The 27,205-nt window shown below is 36.8% G+C and overlaps 1 protein-coding gene across 1 annotated transcript in view; it reads left to right on the top strand.

Annotated features, from left to right (window-relative positions):
• MUC5AC (mucin 5AC, oligomeric mucus/gel-forming) overlaps nt 1–27,205 on the top strand; it is a 59,256-nt gene that overhangs the window by 4,965 nt on the left and 27,086 nt on the right. Inside the window, exons 3-24 of the mRNA XM_077784418.1 lie at nt 10,900–10,904; nt 12,567–12,828; nt 13,811–13,925; nt 14,393–14,483; nt 14,878–14,990; nt 15,487–15,703; nt 16,033–16,158; nt 17,178–17,295; nt 18,053–18,191; nt 19,514–19,624; nt 20,019–20,088; nt 20,880–21,017; nt 21,101–21,265; nt 22,049–22,143; nt 23,115–23,241; nt 23,799–24,054; nt 24,633–24,682; nt 25,292–25,392; nt 25,521–25,672; nt 26,210–26,348; nt 26,444–26,557; nt 26,843–27,022. Of these exons, the coding sequence (XP_077640544.1) occupies nt 10,900–10,904; nt 12,567–12,828; nt 13,811–13,925; nt 14,393–14,483; nt 14,878–14,990; nt 15,487–15,703; nt 16,033–16,158; nt 17,178–17,295; nt 18,053–18,191; nt 19,514–19,624; nt 20,019–20,088; nt 20,880–21,017; nt 21,101–21,265; nt 22,049–22,143; nt 23,115–23,241; nt 23,799–24,054; nt 24,633–24,682; nt 25,292–25,392; nt 25,521–25,672; nt 26,210–26,348; nt 26,444–26,557; nt 26,843–27,022 (2,884 nt within the window). The remainder of the gene's footprint in view (nt 1–10,899; nt 10,905–12,566; nt 12,829–13,810; nt 13,926–14,392; nt 14,484–14,877; nt 14,991–15,486; nt 15,704–16,032; nt 16,159–17,177; nt 17,296–18,052; nt 18,192–19,513; nt 19,625–20,018; nt 20,089–20,879; nt 21,018–21,100; nt 21,266–22,048; nt 22,144–23,114; nt 23,242–23,798; nt 24,055–24,632; nt 24,683–25,291; nt 25,393–25,520; nt 25,673–26,209; nt 26,349–26,443; nt 26,558–26,842; nt 27,023–27,205) is intronic.

Here is a 27,205-nt window from a genome sequence, read left to right on the forward strand (position 1 = left end):
GCTCTCAAACTGATTTTAACCAGATTTTGACATAAATCTTTCAACAAACTGACTTAGTGTTCATCTGGGAAATGCTTCAGCTGCTGATGTATGCAGTGCAGGCTTCTCCCCCTTGATTCTTCCCTTAGAAAAGGAAGAGACTGTCAGTTAGCAATGTTGAGTATATAACAAGGAAAACAGCTTTTCAGCAGATGCAGACAATTCTCTGTCATCAGGAATCTCTGAGTCAAGAAAGGATGTTTGCCTAAATGATTTGCCCTAAATGTAAATTGGTAAATTACATGGAAAAAGTACAGGAAAAAATATGTTATGAGAGCATAGTCTGCGATGTAGATGAGTCTGATTCAACAGAAGTGATTACCTGATAGTTTTAAGTCTTTGAGTCAAGAAATGTAGTGTTTGGAATACCATTGACAAAGCATGGGACTTGCAGGTTTTCTCTGTGCAGCCCAGCTGAGTTATGCTGAACCACTTTGAAATTCACCAGCGTACGAGACTTGAGTTTCCTGGAGCCTTGAATTCAATCCAAAACTTGGAAGAAAAGAAAGCGCTCCCCACCTGTTTGCAAGAATGATTCAGAGAGAACAAATGAGCATACAAAGGAGTTCCAAAACTGCAGGATCCACACCATAAAAGCAAACTTACTTTTCCTGTTTCTCTTCTTGTTGGACAGAAATGCAAAATGGAGATGAACAGCCTTCTGGATCGTGTTTGCTTCAGAAGGTTTAAGACCCACTAGCTGCTATGAAACATATGTCAAACTTTAGATTGTAGAGAGTAATTTATTTGTTTATTCTTGTGAAGATGGGAAAAAAGTCTCCTCGTTTCACGGCAATATTTTCTCTATCAAAAATGTTATTGCACTGATAATGCTAATAATGGAAAACAGCCCTTTGTGTCAATATTAATCTGAGATAAATTTCAGTAATAAACCCTACTTCACCTTCAATTTCCAAAAGAGTCAGCTTTTTACAGAATTTTTTTTCATCCATTTCCATGATCATGTAATTAATTCAGCAATGGACAAGCTTTCTTCAAGCCCCTTCAGCATGCATTGCATAGAGATTGTAAGCTTCTTAGTTCAGATTTACATTTAATGTATTCATTACTGCTTATTTTAATTGATCTAGTGCAGTTTTCTATCTATAGTGTCTAAAATTCTTTCCAAAACCTTGAACGACATTCCTAAATTATTAAGAGCAATTTAAACAAGAGACAACTGTGCTTTATTGTATTGTATAAAAAGAATCATAGCTCTTCTACTCCATATTTGTATAAAGGCATCAGCCCATAAGCATATATTAGAACTACCCACACACAGAATGTCACATCTAGCATGACTATAGACAGTCACATCTTTCCTAATCAGCAGCTTACAAAAATCAGTTTCAGATGTGAAATCTACATGTGATTCTTTCTGTTCAATTTATTACTAATAGTTCAGACTCTACCTTCATTTCATCAGAAATATTGTTAGCATTCAAAGGAGGTGAAGAGTTAGAAGATGTACACTTAAAATTAGGCACCAACTGCAACAACTACCAGCTTACAACATCAATCTCCTGCTGAAGACTGACAGTCAAACTGCCATGGATAATATTTGCTTGATGATGGCAACAGAAAAGAGCAGAATAATCTCTTCATCCCTAACTCTGCAAGTCATTTCTGCAAGAAAGTTCAGTCTATACAATTCTTGTTTTCAAAATAAGAACACACACCAGTTTTCAGCCATTTGCAGCAACCAACCAAAGCAGATAAGGATTTTCATAGTTTTTAGATCAATAAAGCCGAAAACTGACTATAAAAGGTCAACAGACAATTCATGCACTGACGTGTTGAATGTTCAATACAGTACAATTCTAGCTGCTCAAGTCTGACAGCATTCTTGTTTTATATCGTACTTCAGCACTGCAAAATGATAAGGACTCTGACAGCTCAGCTTAGCAAATCCTGCAAGACCAATTAGTCACCCCCATGATGCATATTTAGAGAATATATCTAAAACCCACGGTCTGTGATAACTTACAACACAGAGCCCATGAGAATTTCTCATGGGTATTTCTCCTGTCCCTACTGAGACTCAGCGAGGAAGGGTTACTTCCGTGACAGGGAGTGCAGCTTTCAGAAGTCCCAACGTGCCATCTTTGTGCGCACGCACGCAGGATTGCACAACCCCGCGGCTCTGACTGGGTCCTGCTGCTCTCCACTGGACTGTGTGCACATCAGGCTCCTGCTGCAGGGAGCTGAGCCCGGATTCGGGCTTCAATCACAGCACGCTCTGAGCATGATGGTTGTCCACAGTCCTCTCTCACTGTCTGGAGAATTTGGCCACTGCAGAGTCAAAATGGCATGCATATGTCACTGTGTCAAAATGGATTCAAATTCTCCCTTATTTTGAATAGTTTTGATGCTGTGCATATTTATTTAAACTGGAGTTTTCACACTTGATGATTTTTTTTCCTTCTGGATTCTGTGCTGGACATTTCAACATCTCAACTGCAGAATTGTAGGACCTTCACAGTTCTCTCTGTAGATGACATACTAAACATGTGACTACCAAAATAAAGTTCAGTATTTTGAAATTAATCTTAGGGGTGTTAGGCCACTTGCCCCCAAAATTACTATGCCTTATTTAGCAATATGTAAAACAAAGATAATACATCCCAGGTACTAAAAAATGTATTTTCAAAAGCAATACACTAATATTGATGAACTTCTCAGGGACTCCAGTGATGGGCACCACAGAAAAGCAACTGAGGAAATTGCTGACTGTATTCAGTGAGGATTGAATAACACACAGTAACGAAGTGTTAGGGCACATAGGTAAAAATAATTGAACGAAAAACATTCATTATCTAAGCTCTGTCTAAAAAAAGCAAGAACCCTCTAAGAAACATAACATTTCACCCATGTAATTTAAAACTTTCTCATGGAACTGCACTGATGGTCTTAACATCAATATCTCCTGGCCTTTTGACATTGTAAACTTAATAATACTTTATAAAAATAATGTAAGCTCTCCTTGAAATTTACTAAAATAAAAATAAAACAATAGATAAAAACTATAAATACAATAAACCCTCATATTAATAACTACGCAAATGATCATCAGGTTTGTCTCCAAAGTGATTACGATTATGATTATGATTCTTATCCCTTCTACTGCAATAAGGACTTAAAGAAATGATAGCAGTCCTTTGATGTTTATAAACCTTAGGCAAATTTCCAAATGAAATTAATTTATGGCAAATTTTTACTGCTCTGTATTTTGTTCAACATTTTCCATGAGTTTAAGTCTTTATGGTGTAGCATTATCCAAGCTGTGGACTGAAATACTGAGTGAAGGACTTTTAAAAGTAACTTTAAAAAGTTACTTCACAATAGAGATTGAACACACATACACAGATATCCCCATGCAATATGCTCTCCCTTCAAGAAGGATGACATAACAGAAGCTTAAATTATTAATGTGAATGGCAATATTTGAACTGAAATACTAAAGAGGTCTCTGCTAACTTTTATACCACTTCTATATATCTAGTTAATTTCTCTGAGTCTTGAATAATACATGGACAAAAGGATTTTGTTTCTTTTTCCATGTTTGTCCTTGCTTGTATGCATTCAATTATATCCTCCATGCATTTTTTTTTAAATAAGAATGTCTGCTACTGATTTAAGATAAGGGACTATACTCAAGGGTCTTATAATAGAACTTCTGACAAGACTTGCTAGTGGTAATACTATATATATATATATATATATATATATATATATATATATATCTCCACTTATATGCAGTCTTTAGTATATATTAATACAAACAAACAAACAAATTGTCATTCAGCAGAATTATGTTCACCACAGTATATTAACACAGATTTTTTTGAGCTTGTGCATCAACAGGTTCCTTTGAGAGTTATAGATACTGCTCAGCATAGTCCTCCATTTCACCCACTTTTTGACTAGTTGTACTATTTTATTCTCTGAGCATGCAAACACCAATTGCTTCAAAAGACTGATTTTTGATTTGGGTCACTAAAGCACTGTATAACAGACCTCAGCTTTCAGCTGGCTGTACACAATGCAGCAATGGTCCTATGGCATTGCATAGGTCTAAGCAGAGCTCTGATCCCAAACACAATGTTGCAGTGTCAGTGGCTCAGAAAAAAGCAAATTCTCTTAGGTGCAACTTCATATCGATGCAGTGACACTATTTCCTATTATGAATTTACCTTGGCAGCTGCTAGCTGCAACACGCACCACTGCACAACACAAACATGCCCTCCAGTATGTGTGTGTACATCAGTTTTTTAGTCTATAATACCAATTGCAAATATTGGCATCCATGGTTGTGGTGTCTGTGTTTACAAACTGTAAAGAGGCTTAAGTGTTTATCCCTTTTATACACAGAGATATCCCGGACGTGTTCAGACAACATGGAAGCCCTATTCTGGCCCCCATGTTCACACTCCTCATGGTACAGGGTGCACATTGTTTTTCCTTTACTAACTCTGCACAGGATCTCTACTAGCTTTCTATAGGGGAAAGGTCTTAATACAGTACCCTAAGTTGTTCTCTGATGGATTTGCTTCCCAGAGGATAATGGTTAAATAAAATGAGACCTTATACTCAATATCTTTTGCTTCCTAATTATATCAGTATTAACCAGCCTCTTATGTTGCAGCTTGTCAGTCTCCAGTGCCTGATTTAAAATGTTATGCTTTGCTTGGGTTCTTCTAAATGACACTTTAAACTTTGAAATTAACAGATCAGAAACAGATCTTAATCAAGCTACGTATTACTTGTTTCTAAGTAAAACACAGAGATTGCAATGGAGGTTAGAGCATTATGTTCCTCTACAATGCACACAATAAAATATAGGAGAACTACTCATATTAATGAAAAGGCTTAAAATCTCAGTTATAATGTGATTTGATTTTCAATTAATGAGTTTTATCTAAGCATTTGGAACTAAAGGAATGGATCAATGGCTCTGTGTTTGACTAGAAAAGAACATAAAAGGAGTTGTATCCCTGTTTTAGTCTTTAATTTAGACTAACTTTAGATAGTTTTACTTTAGAGAGACTATATTGTGTAGACTATGAAATACTTAACTGCAGATGATTGAAATGAAGTTCATCTTCACATAAGAGAACACCTATAATGTTCATGAACAACTTTTAAGCTGAAATTGATCAGTTACCTCACTTTTCCATAGAAGCTTCCAGATAAAAATAATGCATTTGAATTTGCACAGGTCAAAATTCAGGGACAATCAGTATGGTACTTCAGCTAAATTCCATGCCAAGTGTCCCAGCATCACTCTGGAGCTGAAACATGGCTTCAGATGTGGCCAAATGACCAGCCAGAGAAAAATCAAGCAGGCAGTGCCTTGTTAACTTGCATTTTAGCCCTGACACAGAGAGGAAGTGCTGAAATTCCTGTCAGTTACACGTTGCTTTCCTCCTTCCCTTGAAATGAATACTCCCTACTCCAGGACGGCACCAGGTGGACTAGACAACGTTTTGCATGTCCCTACGTGTTCATCATTCTGTCTTTTTTAACTAAAAATGGAGACACTGATTTCAGGCATTATTGCACCCAAAAGTTAACCAAGTTTGCTCTCACATTTTATTTGCATTCTACAGTGGGTATCTATGAAGATAAGATATGATGATCTAATTTTATGAAGAAGAAGATTCAGAAATAATGAATAATGTGTAAATAACATCACCACTCTGTAGCATTTAATCACATCGGGTTAAAAAGAAAGCATTTGAAAATGCTAACAACTCTTTTACGGAAATATTTCATTCAATATTGCAGATGCAGAGAGTAGGAATATGATCCTGTGAAAAAGGAAGAGAAACTAAAGAAAGAAATTTCAGGGTTTCCAGACCAAATGCAATGGCAAAATCCTCTATCTTTTCTGCTAAAAAAAAAAAAAAGTAGATACATCAATAAATTCTTCTAACATATTAATATTTCCATTTATGTAGTCAATTGCATGGATTTGATAATGAGGTACAAAAATCAGACATGTTACAACTAATTTTTAAAATATGCTCTCCCATATCACCTGTATATGTCTATTGAGTGAATGAAGGTGAAAAAGGTGAAATACAATTTGAAGAGGAATTATTTCTTTGAATAATTAATAATGCTACTAAATCAATTTATCATAAATATTTGAGATTATTTTTGCAAGTCTCATACATTTTAACATATTTCATAGTAATTTCTGAGAAGAAATAGCACAAGATAAGTAATTTAATATGGCAAGAGTCATATGTCAGAGTAAATGAATTAACCATTTATTAGTGTCATGATAGTTCATTCATTACATATATGAGATTTGAAAATTCCAGTCAAAAATATAGACATAGGGAATCACTTCTGATGGTGCCTTAAAGCTCAGTTAAAGGGGTTAAACTGAACTGTAAACCAGTTTCAGCCTAATAGTGATGACCAGACTGGAATGTCTCAGAGATCACAGTGCTTCCCTGAACATGCAGGAAATGTATATGAAACCACAGCATAGCAACTGTTGATATGAAGTGATTTTTAGTGATAAGTAATACAATGATTCATAAAGTATGTATTTCTTCTTACTAACATAATCTCTTAATCAGTTTATGTGTGTTACCCACATGAGTTTACCATACTATTTTATCATTACTTTAATTACATACCATTTAAATCCATTATTTTTTTTTTCTAGATCTTCATCCTGGAACTTTGATAATAATCATTAGAGACAATGATATTTGCTTAAATTTTCACTGCATGTATTTCTGTATGTACAAGTATCTTGTAGCCATCTTCTTTTCCTTGTTAAATAATGCTAAGTAAATTGTACAGACTTACACATCAATGAAGTTGCCAAAGGTATAATTCATGGCTGAATCTGAACAATTCTTTCCCTCAAAACTTCCAGTTCAATTTTTTTAGGTCACCTTTATTTAAATAGTTGTACTCTTAAAATGTTCAGGACAACCAGCATATTTCTTAGTTTTGTTTGCTGCTCAGGTAAAAATTGTGCCTTTTATTTCCCTCTTAGTGTTGGAGTTACTTCTTCAAATCTAACAGAGAGTAGATTCTTATGAGATATTAGGAAAAAATTCCTTTCATGTGAGGTGGCTGAGATGCTGGAACAGGCTGCCCAGAGAAGTTGTGGATGCTCCATTCCTGAAAGTGTCCAAGACCAGACTGGATGGGGCTCTGAGCAAGATGGTCTAGTGGAAGGTGTCCCTGTCCATGGCAGGGGGTTGGAACTGGATGATTTTGAAGGCCCCTTCCAAACACAAACCATTCTACAACTCTATGATTCTATGATAATTTTTCATAAAACATAATAGAAAATCATGATTGAGAGAGTTTCAAATGGACATTCAGTCAATGTCCTTGCCCCAGAGCACTATCAACAGCACTTAGACCATTCCCATGTAGATGTTTTACCAACCTAGTGATGGAAATTGGACAGTATTCCTAGGCAACCTAAATGAGTATTTCACTACCTTTTCAATACACTTCTAACATCCCTCCAATAGCTAAACTCCATTCCATTTTGAACATTGCTATGACTCCAAAGAATACAGAGACTATACCAATACCTTCATCTTTGCAGGAACTGTTTGAACCCATGTGGGATTATGGGATCTGCTCTCTTAGTGAAAGACTGTGTTTCTCTACACCCCAGCATAAACCACCATAAAAGGTTAATTTCCCAAAGTACTATAGCTGTAAATTACTATTTTAACATACTTGAAAAGCATTCTTCACTGCCTCATTGCTCCTAAGATAAGGAATATTCTAGAAAATATTCTTGCATATCTGTCCTTTAATATCTCTAGGGCTAGAAATCACATGGATTTTTTTAATCATAGGTAGAATCCAACTAATTTTTAATGGTGAAATCATATTTACTCAGAAAGGAAATAACCCTAAAATTGCCCATATGAGAAGAGGAGTCCCTAAGGAAAGGGCCATATTCCTGACTTGCCAACACAGAAGGATTCTCATTGTGTACACCTGTGTTTTCCTTGGCCAGAGGGATAACTGATGACCTTAAATAGCATTTGATTTCTTCATTTTCACAAGCAAAGTAGCTCCATAGGCAGGTGCAAACTAATTGGAAAAAATTTGTATCAGGTGGAACTTCTTTGGAGGTTTTTGAGAAGCTAATTATCATCACTTGCCCTAAGAAGAAGGAAAAAAAAAAAAGTTAAGTAATTCACTCATACTTTCTGCTCAGAAGTCACCCAGAAGTCTTTTAAATTGTGTGTATCCCACAAGAAACAAAAATTTGGGAAAACTAAGCTTAAGCAAAAATTCCTCTTGCTCACTTCATGATATTTCCTCAAAAACATGGAAAGAAGACTCCTCCTAGAGTGTAAATAGCTGAGGGAAAGTCAGAGCATCCTCTATTTACCTCTGCACCTGCAAAAGAAAACGAAAATGTCTGAAGCCCCACCTTTTCAGAGCCTTGTGAAACAATCTGGGAACTGAGCCAAATTCTACTCTCTCACTATATAAGACTTGGGAACAGACAGGTATTTCCTCAGAGGCAGGTTGTTCGGTAGTTTCTACCGGACCTCCAGAAGATGGGTAAAGGTGGTGGGACACGAATACCACTATGGATATCAATATTAGCCCTGGTCTTCATACAGATCAAAGGTAGGAAGATTCACTTGCTTGGCATTTTTACTGTTTTAAAGAATTTATAACTTTGGAGTTTTAAGCATTTTTTTTTCCTTTGGCTTTGTGAAGTTAATGAACCTGTTACCTTCATGCAAGATTTTATTTACTGCTTAAAATACTTTCTTTCCTAAGAAGAGAAAGTTAACTCTTTTGAAACTGTCATCCTGCTTTTCTCCAGCTGAAATCTGGAACAGCTCCACTGCATTGAGTGGAACTTTCTCTTAACTTATATGTCTACAAAAATGCCTTAAGATTTGCATTTAGTTTTTTATATCCACTTTAAGGTGGTATAGCATTTCTAAATGTACAAAGCAAAAGGTGCCAAGGTACCTCTAGAAAGGAACAAATCAGCTGAGAGGAGTATGTCTGCATGAATTATTAAAGACTCTGTTTATCAGGTTATGATACAGTATTGAAGAACGGGAGGATTTTGTCTGAAAATCATCAGGCAATAGGTTTTAGAAATTAATTTGCTCCTGCTTATGAGGTTTAATAAAAGCTTAGCACACAAGATTGGTTTGCAATGAGTTGAAAACAAATGGTACTGCTATAAATATTCTCAGGGAACTTAATAGTCACAGATGGATGGAAACCTCTTCATTGTTTTTTTTTCCTTTTTTCACCTGATAATTTACCTTTTAAGGTAACAAGAATGTTAGTTTTAAATGCATTTTGATCTCTCGTGCAGATCCTACTGTATGAGTTCATATTTTTCCTGCTCCTAGGCAGTTCCATAGTAACTTATGTTAAGAAGTGGCAGTGTCAAAGAATACAGGACTAGCTGTAGCATTAGCAAAACATGCAGTGGCAGCAGGGATCTGCAGTGCATGTGGCATGAGACAGAGCAGAGCCACGCAGTACATGGAGAGAGAAGCAAAAACCTCTCTGGGGCTGGGCACTGAGGGAGCCCAGAAGCACTGAATGGTTCCTACATCAAAAAGGGACACGTGTCCTCTAACAACAGCTCTTTCCCCAGGAGGGGACTTGCAGAGTTCCCCACAGTTCTGCTTTCAGCCTTAGCCCCTCTAGTGCTCCTATCCACAGACTGCCCTGGTAAGGTGCACCCCAAGGGTGTGAACCTGTCCTTGCAGCTTTCTCTGGCCAGAACAGTCTTCACCTCACCCTGCCCTCTGATGCACTCTCACTAAACACAGCACTGAAAGCCTCTCTGGATAATGCATGTGTTCTAATTCTGATGCTGCAGTGGAATGGAACGAAAAATTGTTTCTTTGCTTTGGGGCAAAATCAACAGGCACAAATGTATCTATTGGAAAAGACCTATTTCCTTCAGTGCAGTTTGGCCTTTGCATTTATTTTCCTTCTGTGGCTTATTGCAAAGAATGCTTGAAGCTATAAAATACAGAGTAACTTTGTCTTTGACAAAGATCAAAGTCCTCTAACCCTAAAGTGAATTCTTCTTGGACAAAAGGGACTTATTTGAAAGCCATCTAGCTAGCAAAAAAGGTTTCACTGATACTTAAAGCACAGAGTGATCATAAAATTTAAGAAATTTAGGGCCTTATCTGAAAAGCTTCTAAGGGAATCCAGGGGTATACTGTAACAGAATAAGGACCTGCTCAAATCACCACAGGCATGTTTTTGATGGCTTTCCTGCAGTAATTTATTACCCAAAAAGTGGAAAAAGGAAAATGCTGAAGGAGTGGTGTTTGGCCATCATGATTGCATGTAGCATGGGTCCTGATGCATTTCCGGCCACCTGTACATAAACATATCTTTGATATGCTGAATGTTGGATATTTAAATAGATAAAATAGAGACATTATGAGGGGGCTCAAGAAAATTAAGCATTCACATTTCCTTTGCTACTCTTCCTGATGCAGTTCAAGCCCAGGGTGGTGAACAACCAACAAAGTCAGAGTATGTTTCTCCATCTCTCCTGCAGCGACAAAAAAGTAGGTATTTTTATGCTGATCTCTCTCTAAAGTTTTGCTCCAAATAAGGGTGATAAATAGTAAGATTACTAGAATATTTTGATTCCTAGCTACACACATACCACATACATTAAAAGAGAAATCCTCTGTACAATATATCCAGCTCTCAGACAATTTCTGACTGCTCTAAGCTTGAGAACTTCCTCCGAGATTTGGCCCAGTGGATCTGCTCTACTGATATGATACAGTTATCTAATCTTTGACTTCACGAAAGGTACATAACTTATATCTAAAAGTGTATTTTCAGAAGAGGTGTGTGTTTACATACATATCACCAAGGTACTTGATAGTAGGTAATAAAAGGCACATTTTTTTACATTCTGTCAAGATGACTGCATCAGTCACAAGAGAATAAGAAAGCTGTAACTACCTTAAACATTAGAATAATTAAGTACTACAAGGTAATGCATGACACATAACTGTAAAGTGCAAAACAAGGGTGGAAGGATCCAAAGCTGACTGGTGTATTAATGATGACAAGCCTAAATAACTGATAATTAAGTCTGCCCTGAAAAATGTGTGCCACAGGTTATTTAAAAAAAGCTGTTGTAATCAGTATTATAATACAGTGCTCTAAGGATCATATTGCTGCTTTTGAATTCAGCACTTCAGGGCCAGCATCAGATGGGAGTCTCGAACAAATGGTGGAAGAAAGTACTACAGTCTGTGCAATTTAGCTGTTAGTGAAATTTATAGAAAGACAGAACACAAAGCAATTTGTAAAAACCAGCAATGAAAACTTTCCACTGGAGTGTAACTAGTCGTAGGAAATATTATTCACAAAAAACACTAGGCAATCTCTACCCATGCTTTAGGACTTCAGAAAAGATTAAACCTGGCCATTTTTTCTCCTTTCTATTTTCTACCAGCTTTCAAATCCCAAGGAGTGACAATCATTCCACCTTTTCAAAATGCACTGAAAGTAAAGGGTAAGTTAAGCAAATGTCTTGGCTCAGGTATCTGTGGCCTTGTTAATGAGAGAGCATGGAGTGACTGAAAAAAACCCAGTAAATTGTGTAAGAACCTTTAGCATCATAAAAGAAAAAATTAACAGAGAATTAATTAATCAGGTAGCACAGATAATCTATATGTAAATCCGTGCTTTTGACTCATTGTTCTAGGATGCAGCTGTAAGAAAAAAAATTAATATATATATTTAAACATGTATACATATTGTACATGTTTTTCCCCAGTATTATACATATTTCCAGTAAAGAGAGGAAACTTAGTGTGCTAAAAACTGTTGAGACAGCTTATCTAGGAAATAGGGTACAATTCAAGCAGGCTGAGTGTAAATGTGGGAAGGGTTTGGGAAGATAACCAGGGATTTTGGAGAGTATGTTTGCTAGGAAAGGAAGACTGAAATGAAAGAAGAGCTTTCTATAATGGGCTGGAGGAGGAGTAGGGAGATTATTCAAGACCCTGGACACTTCAAGGTGAAGTGTAATTTTGGCACAAGAGCCACCAGGTATACATGGGACAGGAATATGTTTTCGAAGATGCTGACAAAAGTCTTCCAGCCATTTAGAGGTCATGGGTATGAGTGGCCTTCCCAAGTAGGAGTGTCAGCTAGTTGTAAATTAGCTTTAAAATGGTTTTATGGTGGAACTTGAGGACTCCATACATTTAGGAAAGGATATATGGGATAGGGAAGTCATCAGAACTAGAGCACTGGTTCTAGTGACCCCAGAGGTCTCTTTTGATCCTAGGCCCTATATCCCTATGCAAAACTGATTAAGCACAAAAAGCAACTGAAATCAATAAACAATGACAAAAAAATACCTTGACAAAACAGAAAAAAGATTATAAGCTTTTGGAAAGAGGTTGTTGAAAGAAGCAGGAGGGATAAAACATCTACAGGGAGGGTATTACAAAAACTACAGAAAATTCTTACTGCTTATTTTGAATCCGCAGCTGGCAACCCTTCTCACAATGGCCGTGTGTGCAGTACATGGGGTAACTTCCACTTCAAGACCTTTGATGGGGACATCTTTTATTTCCCTGGGGTCTGCAATTACATCTTTGCATCCAACTGCAAGTCTTCCTACGAGGACTTCAACATCCAGATTAGGCGTGCAATGGTGGAAAATGCTACTGTGATCACTCATGTCTTCATGAAGCTGGAAGGAGTAGTGATCGAACTGACCCCCAGCTCTGTCCTGCTCGACAACAAATTGTATGTTCCTACCTTGTTCCCAGTGGGCTCTTTGAGCAAGTATCCCTTTCCCTCATCTCATCATTGCTCCCAAGCAATGGTAGGGCTCAGGTCCTTCCTGAAGTAGTACAAAGGAGGGTTTGGCAGCAAGCTAAGTGTCACTTGTGCAGCTGTGGCTGTTTTTTTTCAGGTGAGCTGTATCCAATATGCTGTCCCACTGCTACAATAATGTGTGTGTGTATGGATGCAATTAAGTCTATAAACTGTATTCTTTACATCCTTGAAGTTAGTAGGTTCCATTAGGTTTAGCACAGCAGAATCCCTGCAAGGTATTTTTGACAGTTTTTGTCCTTGCACTGAACAATGTGCAGTAAAGCAGTGACTGCTTTGCAGCTTGTACCTGAATTAATTTAAAATTGTGTTCTGCAAACTTGCTATCTACGTAGCAATTGTAGCACTGACTTTGACATAGGGTGTGAAACCTACCCAAAAGGCCAGGTAAATATTTGGGCAGCTATCCCACAGTGAGTTGTCTATTATGGCAGCTTTGTACAGTGAATTAGTCTAAAGGTTATCTTGGGTACAGCTTCCTGAATGGCACTCATGTCACAAAAAGCCTGGAGTCTATCCCTTTATTAGCAAATGCTTCAAGGGGTAAATAGCAATATCCTGAAGCACACTGCCTACAAACAGAGCCTCCCAGCAGTTTTTTGAACAATACAACCACAGATCTATGCTAAAATTTTACCCAGCGAAACACCCTTAAATGGAGAAAACCAAAAGGAACAATAGGAAAAGCAAGGCCAATCTATTTGCACAGTGAGAGGCAATTGCATAGGAAATAGACAAAATATTCCAAACCTATGTTGTCTGTAGTAGTTATTGCTCTAATTTCTTCAGACACATGTTGAAAATTCTCAAAGAGAATGAGAATGTCCACAACGATATCCTTTCAATGGATATTCTGTCCCTACCCCGCTGACTTATGATGATCTTTCCCCAGGGTCCAGATGCCCTACAGCCATATGGGAGTCTTCATAGAGAGGAGTAACAACTATTTGAAAGTTTCTGCCAAGCTGGGACTGACCTTCCTTTGGAATGGACAAGATGCCCTCCTGGTAAGAAAACATCCAAAATACAGCAGAAACTGTGTTTTTTGAAAATAGTCTTTTTACACCTTTGCAGTATTACAGCCAGGCAGGCATTACTACTTTTGGATCTGTGCCCATTTTTAGTGTTTTGTTTTGTCTTTCAGTCTTCTCTCAATTTCCTATTTTTACCCACCAAGCTCAGCTCAGAATCAATAGATGCCAAATTCTAATGTTCCTACCTCACCATGAAGTATTCCTGAGATTCCAGACCTGGCAAAGTATTTATGTTCACAATCCAGGACTAGGATAAGAACTAGATTTCTTGGTCATCCCTGACCATTCTAATAGTGCCTACCTTGTTATCACACAGCACAGCCACCACAACAACCATATCTCAAATTCTGAGTACACAAGCAGTACTGGTATAAACTGTGCTCCTTACTGTCAAGACTTCCATTTCTATAAACCTCTTTCCTAATTTTTTTTTTTTTTAGGTGGAACTAGATAAGAAATATGCCAATCAAACTTGTGGACTTTGTGGGGACTTCAATGGAATTCCAGTCAGCAATGAATTTATTTCAGGGAGTAAGTAATAAAAAACATTATTAAGTACTGGTGGTTTTTTTTTCTTTTTTCTTAGAATATACTTTAATATAGGTTGTGGGTTGTATCAACTGGAAAACTGGGGGTATTCCATGTATTCCTGTGATGTCAGTTGTGCTAAGTCAGGACTTTGAGAGGTATTAAACTGCTTCCATCACTGATAGATATTTTAAGACCTGCCACATAAAAAAATCTACTTGTTTTCAATTGCTAGGATCCAGTTTTTTATATATGCTGTTCATATTTTCCCTTTCATATTATAGTGATATTGTTTGGTAATCACTGTTCACATCATAGCAGGTAGTGCCACAAAAGCAAATAACTCCATGTAAAATTTAGTAAGCATTATTCTAATATTTGAACTGTATTTTTACAGAGACAAAACTGACCCCCATACAGTTTGGTAATAGGCAGAAGATGGATGGACCCACAGAGCAGTGTGATGATCCTATTCCTCCTACTTCTCTGATGAACTGCTCAAGAGACTTTGTAAGAACCTCTCTCTCAAAATTTGTTTTATCGCTATGAATACATTCTCTGTCTTTAGAAAAAATGTTCTAGAAGGCGGGGGGAAAATAGAGCATGAATATGACTCAGCTGTAGGTCTCAAAAAAATATTCTTAATTTCATGTTGTATTCCTTGCTAAAGTGAATGCCAAAAATTTGCATTCCCCTTCTACAAGAAGTCTGTATATTTTCCTGAAAGAGAAAATTACTGAAGAGGTCTTAATATAAAGACAATATATAATGCTTGGGAAGTGACTTGAGGTGACAGCAACTAAGGATATGGAAACTACTAGAGTTATTCAAAGGAGTTCCATGTGGTTTTGCCCTATTGTTATATTTTTCTTTAAACATCAGCTTATAGATACTGTTGGAAGGGTTTCTGGATGAGATCAATCTTTGATTTGTTCTGCTCCATGCCTGAAATAATTTTTTCATATGTTCTTAACACTTTGTTTACCTTTTCTTTTTTCTTTCCTAGGCTTCTATCTGTGAGACAGTATTAACCAGCAAAGCATTTACGAGTTGTAACATGCTTGTGAACGTCCAGGACTACATTGAAACCTGCATACAAGACCTGTGCCACTGTGACAGCTCCATGGCTGACTTCTGCATGTGCAACACCTTTGCTGAGTACTCCCGGCAGTGTGCTCATGCAGGTGGACAGCCCCTGAACTGGAGAACCTCAGACCTGTGCCGTGAGTATCTCAGCAAGGGACCTCCACCTGTGCTTACTACACACATCTAGCAAACTTCACACATGTGAGGTTTTTCCCTGAAGAAGGCAGTAGTTCAAAAGTGCACAATTATAATGAAATCAGTTTTTACCTGGTAATGCACAAGAGTTTGGGAATATGGAAGTTTAGGGGATTTTCAATATGAATCAAAATATCTAAAATGCTTCAGGCCTCCATTTGGATCAGGATACCCTGTCATATCTTGACAGAAAACAACCTAAACTGCAAAAAAATGCTGTCTCCAACTTTTAAGTGAGAAGTCAGCTTTATAATACTCTTTCTACTTTTAGCCAAATCGTGTCCGTTCAACATGCAGTACCACGAGTGTGGCTCTCCCTGCTCTGACACATGCAGCAACCCGGAACGATCTGCACTTTGTGAAGATCACTGCACAGATGGCTGCGTTTGTCCTCCAGGCAAGCTCATTTCCTGCCCTTTTCTCATACCAACCCCCCTAGAATACTCACCTGTACACATTTAACAGCTTTTGTACTCTGGATCATTCCCATCACATCATCAGTATTATTATCATTGAAGTAATGGCTACATTTCTCCCCTGGATGTACTGTTTCTATTCATATTACTAAACATGACCTTTTAAACAACAAATGTGCTTTTATAGATCTATTTTTTATGTACATATATATAAAATGACTGAACTGCGAATAAGATAATTTGCTCCTGATAACAGCAGAGTCTTCTATTCTCAGCATTCAAACTCGGTTCACCAAAAGTATGAAGTTTTTAAGCAGATATTGCATGCAGTCGTAACTCCTTTGCTGTTAGCAAAGCTGCATCTGGTTCCACAAATTACCAAACCTTTCTTGTCAAGTGTTGTGTGTCTAAACAAAGAGTTGATAGAGCCACTAGGCAGTGTGTTAGATCTGGTCCTTCAGAGAATTGCACACAAGAACCGTGTGTCAGTATAAGATAGATGTGTTCTCTCTGTACATACTTTTGGGTCTAAATTTTTGCTGCTGTTGTGACTGTGTATCACAGGAGCTTCACCCCTTGCAGCTGCTCTGCCCATCCCCATGTTTCACAGAATTCATCATCACTTGTTTGTGTTGTAGCATTGATTTCTCTAAGGCAATCTTCTGTCTCTGGGCACAGAAATATTTACTGTACAGATATGTCCCTGGGCAGTCTTACAAATGGTTCATCTATTCCAGATCATTACCTAATAGTTTTAATCCTAATTCCATTCTAATGAAACACATTACAGAAAGGAATTTTCCTAGAGGTCCTTTTTGATCATGCTAAGATTTTTAGATAGACTTCAATGGACTATAGCCCTTCAAACTCTGCTTAACTTGCATCCTATTATTTTAAAATACAGAAGAAATGGGATGTAATCTCAGGCATCTGCTAGATGTGTATTCAAAGGCAGGTTCTGCAGTGCACAGAATAAGTAATAGACCCTTTCTTTTCCTAGGAATGGTATTTGATGATGTTAATGGTGCTGGCTGCATTCCCCGCAGAGAATGCCACTGTACCTATGAAAGTGAAACTTATGCTCCTGGTGCCTCCTTCTCATCTAAATGCAGATCATGGTAACATATTTTCTCACTTTTTGGTTTTTTTGGGGTTTTGGGTTGGAGTGTTTTTATGCATTAGCTGAATATTTACTGATTTTCCCTTTAAAAACAAATGAGCAATTACTTACCAACTGGAATTCCATAATTACACTTCTTTAGAGGGTACTTCCATGTCTGTTTTCCCTTCACATTTGGAACAAAAATTTGGGTTTTTGAATAGGTGCTTCAATTTCAAGAAATACCAATGAAGGAAGATAATCCAAGTCAAATACCAGAAGTGAATTAGTGTTATATCTTTGCAGCACTACAGTGTAATGCTAAGGTCTCATATGAATACTATGGAGAACATGACATTTGGGGGCATGTTACATTTAGAGTGGAAGATCACATTTGAGAAGCATGTTTGACAAATATATATCTTTTTTATTATCCTTATAATTACTGAAGTATTACTGCATAAGTGTAGGCAACTGTACCTACCTATTTATTTATTTTCCAAGAAATACTTAAAATATTTGACAAGGGTTACAAGTTCGCCAGGATTGAATTCTGTCCAAAGACTGGAAATGAACAACAACATATATAGAAAATTATCACCTTAATATAAATGTGCCTGCCCCATATTTGTCTGAGATTTCAAAGCAATACTGGTTCCTTTGGCAGTATGATCAGTGTTTCAAGAGGAAAATTAGGGCATCATCTGCCCTTACTGCCTTTTTATTTTGTTTACACTTGCATTACCCAATGTTACTGAATGCCTCCTTCATTTCAGTACCTGTGTTGGAGGGGAATGGTCTTGTGTCACTCAGTCATGCCCTGGGACTTGCAGTATTGAAGGAGGTTCCCACATTTCAACATTTGATGAGAAATACTATTCCTTCTTTGGAGACTGTAGTTACGTCCTAACCAAGGTAAAAATGAGTCACAATCCTTGCTAAAGGAAATGTTTTTACTATATATAATGTTGCTTGATGAAAACTTCTGGCAATTGCATCAGTTTTCTGGGTAATTGATGGTTAACATGGTTATAGGATTAACATCCTAAAATGGATTTCAGGGCCTTTTATGTTAGGGTTATACTAAATAATATTGTAGTATTTTTGTGTTCTTTGACAATTTTTTAAGATTTTCACTAAGTTTTTATGTTGGATTTCATAACCCTAGGTGTATTGTTTATTTTTACTGAATGACTAAGGTCAAGTATTTTTATAAGGACTTAATATTAAATAAAATATTCTTGACATGATCAATCTGAATGTTACCAAGAAAAAGAATCATAAATCTTAGAAAAGAGTGAGAATGAGATGATTTAGAAATAGATTAGCTTAAATCAATGAAACTTTTGGATAAGATTCACAAGCACTGCCTTGATGCACAATGGCAGCATAGGTCAGACTTAAACTCCTCCTTTTGGCACCAACATGTAAAATTAGATTCTCAGGGTCTGTGGAGGCAGAGAAACTCCTAAATTTGTACACAAAAGTTCAGAAGGCCCCAGAATTTAATCCTGAACTTCTAGAAGGCTATAATTCTGCATCTCAGCTGCCCTCAATTTAGTCTTCACTATGCCAAAAAAGTGATAAGCCACATTCAGAATTACAGCCTTCTTTGAGTCTTTCCCTATTGTTTTTGGCCATTAGGCACACTTTGATGATGGCTCACAGAACACAGTCCTATGAAAATCAAAACTGAGTCGAAATCTGAGCCTTTATGCAGTAACTTCCTGAATAACTATTTTAGTTTCATTTTCTATGAGAGCATATTTAAATCCATATTTCCTACCTGTTAAAAGAATGTCCAAATCACCAGGGTCTTGAATAAGCTATTCAGTGCAGAAGACATTGGAAACGATCTTTTCTCTCCCTGGTAAACTTCCTAACCAGTGGGCAAGAAAGGCACACCTCCTTCTGCTCTAGCATACTAAACAGGCATTACTTACACATTAGGAACTCATCTTACTAATGCACAAGGAAGTTTTAATGTTCAGATTAGTATGTCTAACTCACTCCTGAAAGCCAGAAGCAATGCACAGCTTCCAGTGTGCAGACTGCATGAATGCCAACTTGGTGATTCCAGACACATGTTAGACCATAAGAACAAGAAGAAATGAAATACACTATATTTTTAAAATACTAACTTTACTAAGAATTCCATTTGCATGTGAATTTTTTGAGATAACTATTTCAATATAGCAAATCCTTTTTTAACAATATCTTTGGTTTTCTTCTGCAAGCTCTGTGACAGCAATGAATTCACCGTGTTGGGGGATATCCACAAGTGTGGCCTGACTGACACTGAGACATGCCTCAAGGGTGTTGCCATCAGCCTAAACGGAGGACAAACGGTGAGCAGCAGATGTACACACCTGACATCCTCCAGGGATGTTCTCTAAGATTAAGAGACAAGGCAAATGACACCTAACAGCACAGACAAGAAATTTGCACTGCCTTTTTGTTTTATCAAATTTGAACATCATTAAAATAAAAATTAAGAATAAAGTATGCAGATTAGAAGAAAATATCTTAGTAGCTTTCTGTTATTTAGATAACTTCTGGTTTTTGCTTTCTTGGACAGTCAGTGGAACACAGTAATAAAGATTAAAGAAATAGTACAGGAATCAGAACATCATCATAGTCTCTGTCCATTTTTTTCCCTTTATCTTGAGTAGTACTAGAGAGGAAACATTTGGAAATTATTTAACTTATCTGCTTGTTAATAATTGTCTTTTCTTGTGGCAGAACATTGTGATCCAGCCTTCTGGGAGTGTATTTGTGAATATGATCTACACACAGTTACCATTCTCAGCAGGTAAGTTCCTTTGAAAAACTTCTATTTCTTATTTTTATTTTAAAATGTTATTACATGAGTTAAACTAAAGATAAACTGTACCTCTTGTTACACTGCAGCAAACCCAGAGCACTGCCACAGACCATTATCTCCCTTTTTTTTCAATAGTATTTGCCTATTAAACACTAATAACTTTAACAAAATCATGGTTTATGTTTAGCAATATCTAAGTTCAAACAAATAGTGTTATTGCACACTTTCAGATCCAAACTTTGTCATAATAGAGGAAAGAAAAATTCTGACGTGAAACTGGACTCCAGTTTCTCAAGTCATTACTTCCCTGTGTTCTCCTGTCCTTGTTCTCAAAGCAAATTAATCACTGAAGTTTCTCACATGCCAGTTCTTCTCAAACACTACTGCACCTGGACACAAATCAAACCATAAAAGGACAGAATAGTTCCAGACTCCATTGGAGTCTTCAATTAAATAGCACTATAGCATTTTCATAAAAAAAAGGCAACCTTTTAAATAACAACAGATGTGTGTGTTCTTCCCTCATTTTAAAACATTTGACAGAAAGTGGAGGTTTTGTATACATTTGTTGCTTAGATGTTTAGGTTGGACTGTTTTGGTACTGGATTTGAAATCTTGTAAGGATCATTTTCCCCCCAGTTCTTCAGAAATTAGGATCATATCAAACACAGCTGTAGAATTCCTCTACTATTCCTCTACTGTGTTGTATCTGTAATGAACAACTAATTCAGCTGCTCATCTTGAATAAAGTTATAACTATTTTGTTCTTGTATTCCTAGCAAACATCACCATCTTCAGGCCTTCATCTTTCTTCATAATTATGCAAACAAACTTTGGCCTTCAGCTACAGGTTCAACTCATGCCTTTAATGCAAGTTTTTATAGACTTAGACCCATCACACAAAGGGCAGACCTGTGGTGAGTGACCTTGTCCTAACAACTGCCTTCACCTGTACCTGTCATCCCATAGAGACTTGCACAGACCATCTGCTTCCTTCTAGGTCTCTGTGGAAACTTCAATGATGTACAGACAGATGACTTCAAAACCACCAGTGGTGTGATAGAGGGCACTTCAGCTGCCTTTGGCAATACTTGGAAAACTCGGGCTGATTGTCCTGATGCCAAAAATACCTTTGAGGACCCCTGTACTGTCAGCATACAGAATGGTAAGCTCAGCCACCTCTTCTACTCTCATTTAAGATGCAAAGATGAAACAAGCTGATCAGCCACCAAGCATTTAGCCAAAATAACAGAACTATTTGCACATGCAGATAATTTTCCTCAGCTGACACTAGAAGTCTTCAATTAAGAAATAATTTCTTAATAATAATAATAATTTCTTAATAATAATTTCAATTAAGAAATAATAACTAGCAAAATATTTTGGATCTTCAGATATATTCCTTTGGATCAAGACAACAAGTCAACATACTTAAGGAAAACTGGAACCATACAGCATATTAGGGATTCATTTTCCTGGAAAGGACTCATTGTCACAGCTGTGCCTAGCCCCTCTGAAGGTTGTGGCTGTGGCCCTTCCACTGTTAAACTAAGAACCAGACTTACAGTTCAGAGACTGAAAGTATTCAAGCTGCATTTCAGCCAACAAAATATATAATTCTTGAGTATTCACAAGCTAGTCTTCTTTTTTCTGAGATGAACTAGCATTGTTCATCTTTTTACAGTGTGAACCTCCTTTTAAAATTCAGCTAGGGGTACCTTTAGTTTATTCCATGACAATGATAATGAATTAGAGAACATTCCGTTTATAAAGCGGTCATACTTCTGCCTAGAGGAAGTGAAAGACTGTGTGCCTCAGCAAATGCAGAGGTTAATGATATTGTAATGTTAAGCTTCTGTAATTTCCCTGGAGGAGGTATAGTTACCTTGAGACAAGAGTTTTGCAAATTCACTGCCATACAAATCCTTACCTTGTTTTCAATTCACAGACCAGTATGCTCAGCACTGGTGTGGACTGCTCTCTGATACCACGGGACCTTTTGCTGAATGTCACTCAACAGTGAATCCAGAAGTTTACTATAAGGTATTTGGCTCTAATGTCATCCATCCAATATAGGAGAAAAAGACTCAGATTTCTGATACTAACACCTGAGAGAACAACTTACCAGTTGCAAGGAGATGAATTCATGATGGTTCTTTACAAGCCAAGGGTTCATTCTTATCTACACAATATGAAATTTGCTCCTTTGTGAAACTATCTTTCTTTCTATTCCCTGGAAGATAAATGTACAGGTGTATTCCTCCTGTGCCTATTTTTAGGTGCAAACTTAAAGACTAAGTTAGGAGTTTGCATTCACTGTCAAAGGATAAAAATTGTCCTTTATGAGAGATATAATGAAAGCTTTAGCCAGAATCTTAACTGGTGCTTTAATTCCTCTGAACTGCTCTCAGAAGGCTTTTGCATATATGCAAGGACGAGGCAAGCAAAGTGCATAAAAAGCAACAGTGAGAATTAGATAAGATGTGAATGAAAATGTTCCAGAAATTCAAGTGATGAAACTCTGTGCCAGAGTCCCTGGGTACTTCAAAAAACCTTCCTGTTACTGGAAATTTGTAAGATTATGCTCAATAAACATCATCTGGAATTAACAATATTTTATTATCCCTGTCCAGCATAGAAACACATCAAATAACTTCTTGTATTCTTTGTTCCTCTGCTGCAGAGAGCCCAGGCTCTTAAGCAAAAGCTGGGTGGCATAAAAAAAATCTCCATTTATTCTAAATATATATGGCACAGTGGCAACAAATTTGAAGTAGTTGTTGTAAAACTGCCCAACACATGAAAAAATAAAAAGAAAAAATAGTTCAAAATAGTGAATCTCTAATTGCTCTTTTTTCAAACTTTTGAAAGAGCTCAATAAAAATCGGACATATATTTACTTATACATGTCAATTGCAATCTTTTTAACCTCTAATGAACGTAATTCTTAAAAACTGCTGAGTTCCATGGCTTTGAAATAGCATTCTGATGACCACATCATCCTCTGTTCCTAGACCTGCATGTTTGACACATGTAACTGTGAGAAGAGTGAGGACTGCATGTGTGCTGCCCTTTCCAGCTATGTCAGAGCCTGTGCTGCTAAAGGAGTTCTTCTCACTGGATGGAGGAGCAAAGCCTGCAGTAAGTTTTACATCCCTTTTGTCTTTTGAAAATGATCACCTAGAAGGCCCCACACAGCAACTCTCAGGGATTCCACAGTAAATTGTGTTAAACTGGAGTTGAAGTATAGTATTGACTTCAAAGAAGCTGAGCAGGAAAGGAATGCCATAAAAGACAAACAAGAAACAAGAAGAAATATTAAAAATGGGCTTTGTTAGTTTACTTGCTCAGAACCATAAGAAAAAACCTGAAGAGAAATACCCTTGCAATAGGAATAAAATAAGTAGGGTGTTTCTCAACTTACTTTGACAAGAAGTATAAAAATAGCATAGAGGAAGAAACATACTGTGTCTTATCATAATTTAACTTTCTTTTTTTTTTAACTTGGGCAAAACATATGACACATTTATAAGGGAAAATTTTGCTCTAGTACTACAAAAAATTACACTACTGGGCATATCAGTAAAGCATGTGTGCATACAACGCCACATTTATCATACATACTTTATCTCAAATACTTTATACCTATATTGATTCTTGAATTAACAACAAATGTAACTGACCTTCTTACTCTCAAGCAAAATACACCACCTTGTGTCCAAAGTCCTTGAAGTACACCTACAATGTCGATTCCTGTCAACCCACCTGCCGCTCTCTGAGTGAACCTGATGTCACATGCAGCATCAAGTTTGTCCCAGTTGATGGCTGTACCTGCATAAATGGAACCTACATGGATGACAGTGGCAAATGTGTGCCTGCTTCTAGCTGTCCTTGTTACTACAAAGGAACGCCTCTCTCTTCTGGTGAAGTTGTTCATGATAATGGTGTTGTCTGGTAAGAGATATTTTTTTTTTAAAAAGTGAAGAGATTAGATATAGGCAATCATGAAACCATATAAATGTTATGAAATAGAATTAATTTCTATAACTAAAATTTTCAATTAAAAAAAATCATAGCTTCTTAATTCTTAGGGCTACCCATATTTGGAAGATTGTTCATAAACAACTACTGGAATTCAACAAACAGTCCTGTGGTGGGTCAGCCTTTGCTAACAGCCCAACTCCCACCCTGTCCCTTGCCTCTACACATATTTTTCTTATCTGTGACTGTAAAAAGCTTGTTCCATGGTGAAAAATGCCTGATAATTCTGTTATCCCATTTTGATGGGAGTCTGAACTATTCTGAAGGAAAACTTTAAACCAGGCATATAGACAGAGCAAACATGATATAGAATCTACTTGTATTTTGTTCTACTCTAATATAGAATATTATTTTTAAATATGCAAACTGTTTGATAAAAAACACGTTTTATTTTATTACACAGTAATTTTTTATTCTTTCAAGTTCATTGGGAAATAGGCTGAAACTTGACAAGAAGAAGTTTAAAAATATCCATTCCCTTGTTTTTATAGCACTTGTGCCTATGGAAAGCTGAGCTGCATTGGAGAGAAGCCTGAACCAGGTAACATATCACTTTAGACTTGCTTTAATTCTCCCTTTCCATCTTCAGTCTTTTTATTTCTTTCTTCTCTTGTCATAATGATGCAAATTGTACAAGTCTGAAATCAACCAAGAAAATGAATTAAGGTCTTCTGTAATATAGAGGACATTCTCAAAATATAAAGAAACACTGTCTTACCTTTCAGGTGGTTGAAGTTAGAACCCCCTGGGTTACCCAGGGTAAAAGGATACTTGGTCACCTCACTTAATGTGAGAGAAAAGCTGTTCACATTTTAATTAAAGTGTAAAAGCAAAAAAACCCCAAAGCAAGCAAAAAAAATAAAAAGTCAAACAAGTAAACAAGGATATTTGTTATCCTGTTTTGTTCTGTTTTTTCTGAAAGGAAGTGTTTCATGAAGCTAAATAAAAATTAACTTTATTAAGTAGTCCAAACATAATCACAAAAACCAGGTGAATATGAAATCAAAACAATGTTTGGTTTCTCTCTCACTACATGCATCACACTAAGGTGCACATAATTCATAAAGGAGTATTGCCATTTTTTCTTGGGAACACAAAGATACAAAGGCATGGTTGGGCTCAATTTCTCATGTTTTTTTCTCTCTTTCAGTTTGTGTGCCTCCCATGGTTTATGTTGACTGTGACAATGTCACTGCAAATGTGGTAGGAGCAGGATGCCAGAAGAGCTGTCAGACTCTAGACATGGAATGTGTAAGTACAGACTCTTTTGACCTAGTCAAAAGCATATTAATAAAGATATCTCTTACACTTACCAGCTACAGCTGGACTATTCCACCAGGGAAATGTTTCAAGACATGTCTTCTTTATGGTCCTTACAGTACAAAACTCACTGTGTCTCTGGCTGCGTATGTCCTCATGATCAAGTGTTGGATGGCAAAGGTGGCTGCATTGCTCCAGAAGACTGTCCATGTATTCACAATGGGAATTTCTACAGTCCAGGAGAATCAATCAGAGTTGGCTGTAACAACTGGTAAGAACATATTGAAAAATAATATTTTGGAAATAGAACAGTTTAAGATCTACATAAATAACATGTCATTCTAGCAGTACCAAGATTTCTAGGAAGGAATCCTGCATAAAATAATCCACTTAGTACCTAAAAGGCAAATTCTGTCTATTTTTCTCGATGGCATGGCCCAGAAACTGCAAGTTGTCAGAAAAATACCACGGTTTTGATGTCCTATTCATTCAAGTAAAAAAAAAAAAAAAAATCTTTCTTCTAAGGAAGTCCTTCTATTTCAATAGATCCAACAGGATCTGAAAATGTGAAAGAATTGGTGTCTTCTGATGCAGATGATTCATTACATTAAGTAACACAGTCTTGGGATAAATTCCAATAGTTCTTGATCTATGTTGCATTTTTGAGAATAAGCAAACCTTATTTTTTCATTAGAATCTTAACAGATGTTAAAATAGAGAAATGTACCTATATTTATATTGTGTTTAATGTTTACCTATATTTATATTGTCTAGTGTTTACATTGGGGGTGCTTTTTGTCTTGTGCAGCACATGTAGAAACAGAAAATGGCAATGCTCTGAGGAACCCTGCCTGGAAACATGTTCTGTTTATGGAGATGGGCATTATACCACCTTTGATGGTAAACGCTTTGATTTTGAAGGAGACTGTGAATATGTTCTGGTCCAGGTAATATAGTCCTGCCTAGATTTTTGCTTGAAATACCTTGCATTTTTCTTATGAACATGTAACATAAAACAGTGAATGTCATTCTCCTGTTTCAGAACTACTGTGGTCAACAAGCTATGAACCAGGGAACCTTCAGAGTCATCACTGAGAACATTCCATGTGGCACTACAGGAACTACCTGCTCTAAGTCTATTAAAGTTTTCCTGGGTGTATGTATTTTCTTTAAGTTGTGCCAGAAGGATGGAACAAGCTGTCCCAACTAGGCTGCATAGGAGAAGTGGCCCCAAACATAATGAAAAGGTCACTAGACTCTTTTCCTCTCTGCTCTAGAAAGCAAAGGAGGGAAATCTACAAAGAAATTTCTTAACCTGAGGTTGTTGAATAGGATCCTCTTGATGATAATATTATTATTTCAAGAAGTTACCGTCAATATATACAACTACAAAATAGTGACTTTCTAAATTAGCCTCTAACTTTTTCTTCTCCTGTCTTAGAACTATGAGCTGGTACTCAGTGATGGACACTCTGATGTCATCCAGAGGACACCTGGAGGAAAAATGCCATTCCAAATTCGTTCCATGGGCATCTACCTGGTGGTTGATACTACTGTTGGTCTGATACTCATGTGGGACAAGAAAACCAGTATATTCATCAAACTTAGTCCCAGCTTTCAGGTATACTTTAACAGTGAAAACATGAATGAAATTAATTCTGTAACATAGTCATATTGTCTCTTAAAGAAAGAGGGTGGAAATTTAGACTGTAAACCAGAAGAGCAGAAACAACATCATATTATCCTTGTTATGTTGACTTAAATTGTGTACTATGCATTATCCTTAAATTATATTATTCAGCAA

This window comes from Lonchura striata, chromosome 6 (genome assembly GCF_046129695.1).
Source record: "Lonchura striata isolate bLonStr1 chromosome 6, bLonStr1.mat, whole genome shotgun sequence".
Classification (NCBI taxonomy): domain Eukaryota; kingdom Metazoa; phylum Chordata; class Aves; order Passeriformes; family Estrildidae; genus Lonchura; species Lonchura striata.